General features: G+C 44.0%; 1 protein-coding gene across 1 annotated transcript; it reads right to left on the bottom strand.

Annotated features, from left to right (window-relative positions):
* Positions 1 to 1,866: 1,866 nt before the first annotated feature.
* LOC127904265 (glycine-rich cell wall structural protein 2-like) lies at positions 1,867 to 2,229 on the bottom strand. The gene has a single exon (XM_052446958.1). It carries the CDS (start codon positions 2,227 to 2,229, stop codon positions 1,867 to 1,869), a length of 363 nt encoding a protein of 120 aa, XP_052302918.1.

Raw genomic sequence — 2,229 nt, 5'->3', positions numbered from 1 at the left:
ATTAATTAGCCGGTTACTGTGCCCCTGCACAGTAACCAGCTAATTAATTTCTTGCTTGCAGAACGTGCACAGTGCACGTTCTGCATGCAAGAAGATGAACAGGGGAAGAGTTACCTGCGACGATGAGCTTGGGTAGAGGAGCTGACAGTGGTGCTGGTGGTGGTTTTGCTGGTGGTTGCTGACCGAAGGTTGGCTCTTCCTCTTCTCTACTGCTTCTGTGTTATTTCTCCCCTCCTCTCTCTCTCCTGCCTTCTTTCTCCAATTCTTCCTCCGGTTTTTTCTTCGGGTTCTCTCCTCCCTTCCCCCTTTTTTCTTCCTTTCTCTTTGTTTTCGGTTTTCTTTTCTTTGTTTTCGGTTTATTCCTTCCTCTTTTCCCTCTCTCTTGTTTGTTCTCTCTCCTCTCCTCTCTCTCCTGCGTTCGTTTCTTTTTTTTTTCCCCTCGGTCTCTCTCTATTTATAGGAAAAAATGGAGCAGGTGCGCCTTCAATCACGCAACGGCTGGTCGGCCAGTGACCCGTTCGGTGGTCTAAAGGTGTGGGGCTTCGGTGGGGACGAGGAGAGAGAGGCGGGACGGTTTTTGAAAATGGTTTTTGTCTTCTGTTGTTGTTCAACCGGGGAAGGAGGAAGATGAACAGTGTCGTTCAAAACGACACCGTTCTGGCCTTCCTCTTTTTTTTTTTTTTTTTTTTATGAAACGACGTCGTTTTGGATAAAACGCGCCGTTTCATTTAAATGAGCCAAACTTCAAATCAGTCCTCTATCATTTCTTGTTCATTTCAATTGTATCCCTGCCAAATTCGATCTCTGCCCCCATAGTTGGCCGCGTGTTTCACTTTAGTCCTTGGACTCTGATTTATGCAATTAAGCCCTCAATTGATCAATAAACTTCCAATTTCTTCAATTAGGCCCCTGAACCAAAGTAAAACAGCCCCCTCTATTTACCCGGTTTTTCCAAATTGGTCCCTGGTTTCGGTTTTTTCAATTAAACCCCTAATTGGTCATTAAACTTCAATATTTATTCAATTAAACCCCTGATTTGACCCAATAAATTCCTAAAAAATATATTTTGGCCCCAGAACTTAAATTTCTTTCAATTAAAGCCTAAATTGACTTAAAAATCAATTTTCTTGCAATCAAATCCCCTATAAAATCAATTAAAAATCCAATTAAGTCTATAAACATCCAAACTTGGGCTTTTCTCCTCAAAATTCAAATTTCCTTCTCAACATGGCTCTCATCCTTCAAGAATATACTGTCAAAAATCCAATCTTTGTATTTTTAACCTCCTTGACCGATTTTTCTGACCATTTGCTGAGCGCTTCTGCCTCCTGTTATTTTTCTAACCTCCTTTGGCTATTTATTTTATTTCATTTATTTGGGGACCCAAAAATGGGTTACAACAAGTTTGTGTTGAAACAAACTTGTCTAACTCTCCAAAACTGAACTCGTGATCATATATTCTGCTAACAAGTTACAACACGAGATCGGGGCCGGCCATGATCCAGAAGGGGGAGGGGGGACAACACAAGAGAGGAATATATAGGCCACTGCAACTTCATGGATTATAGCTACTGATTTTAACAAATTAGGGTTTACTGTATCCATGGCAAGCGCTTCCATTGCATTATAATGTTACACACACGCTATTACAGTCATTTATTGCTACTATATATATAGACATGCAGCTAGCATGCAAGCCTTATATGCATACATATCTGCATGGTTTTTTTTAATTATCCAGTGCTACAACGTTCATTTCTAAAGGGAAGAAGCACAAACACGAGACATGGCTAGTAGGCAGTAGCCAATAAAAACAGTCACGTATGATGGTGATTTCTTCCTAATGAGAGCTAGGTCAAGGTGAACTCATGGACCACCTCCACCTGGAGAACCACCAGTGCCAGCGCCGCCACCATTGTAACCTTCGCCATAGCCTTCTCCAAAACCAGAGCCACTGCCGCCACCTGCACCGCCGCCACCACCTCCTCCTCCGCCTCCTCCTCCATAGCTTCCACCACTAGCATCGCTACCGGAGCCACTACCGGAGCCAAATCCAGAGCCGGAACCACCTGCACCACTACCATCTCCACCCCCTCCTCCTCCACCTCCACCCCCACCCCCACCACCAACAAGACCACTGACGGAAGGTGACGGTAAGGGAGAATGTGGTACAGAAGTTGGAGGAGGCCCTGCTGATTGGACACAGAGGGCAAAGCTTATAATAAGCAT

Source organism: Populus trichocarpa, chromosome 1 (genome assembly GCF_000002775.5).
Source record: "Populus trichocarpa isolate Nisqually-1 chromosome 1, P.trichocarpa_v4.1, whole genome shotgun sequence".
Lineage (NCBI taxonomy): Eukaryota > Viridiplantae > Streptophyta > Magnoliopsida > Malpighiales > Salicaceae > Populus > Populus trichocarpa.
This window is presented reverse-complemented; position numbering and strand designations above follow the sequence as displayed.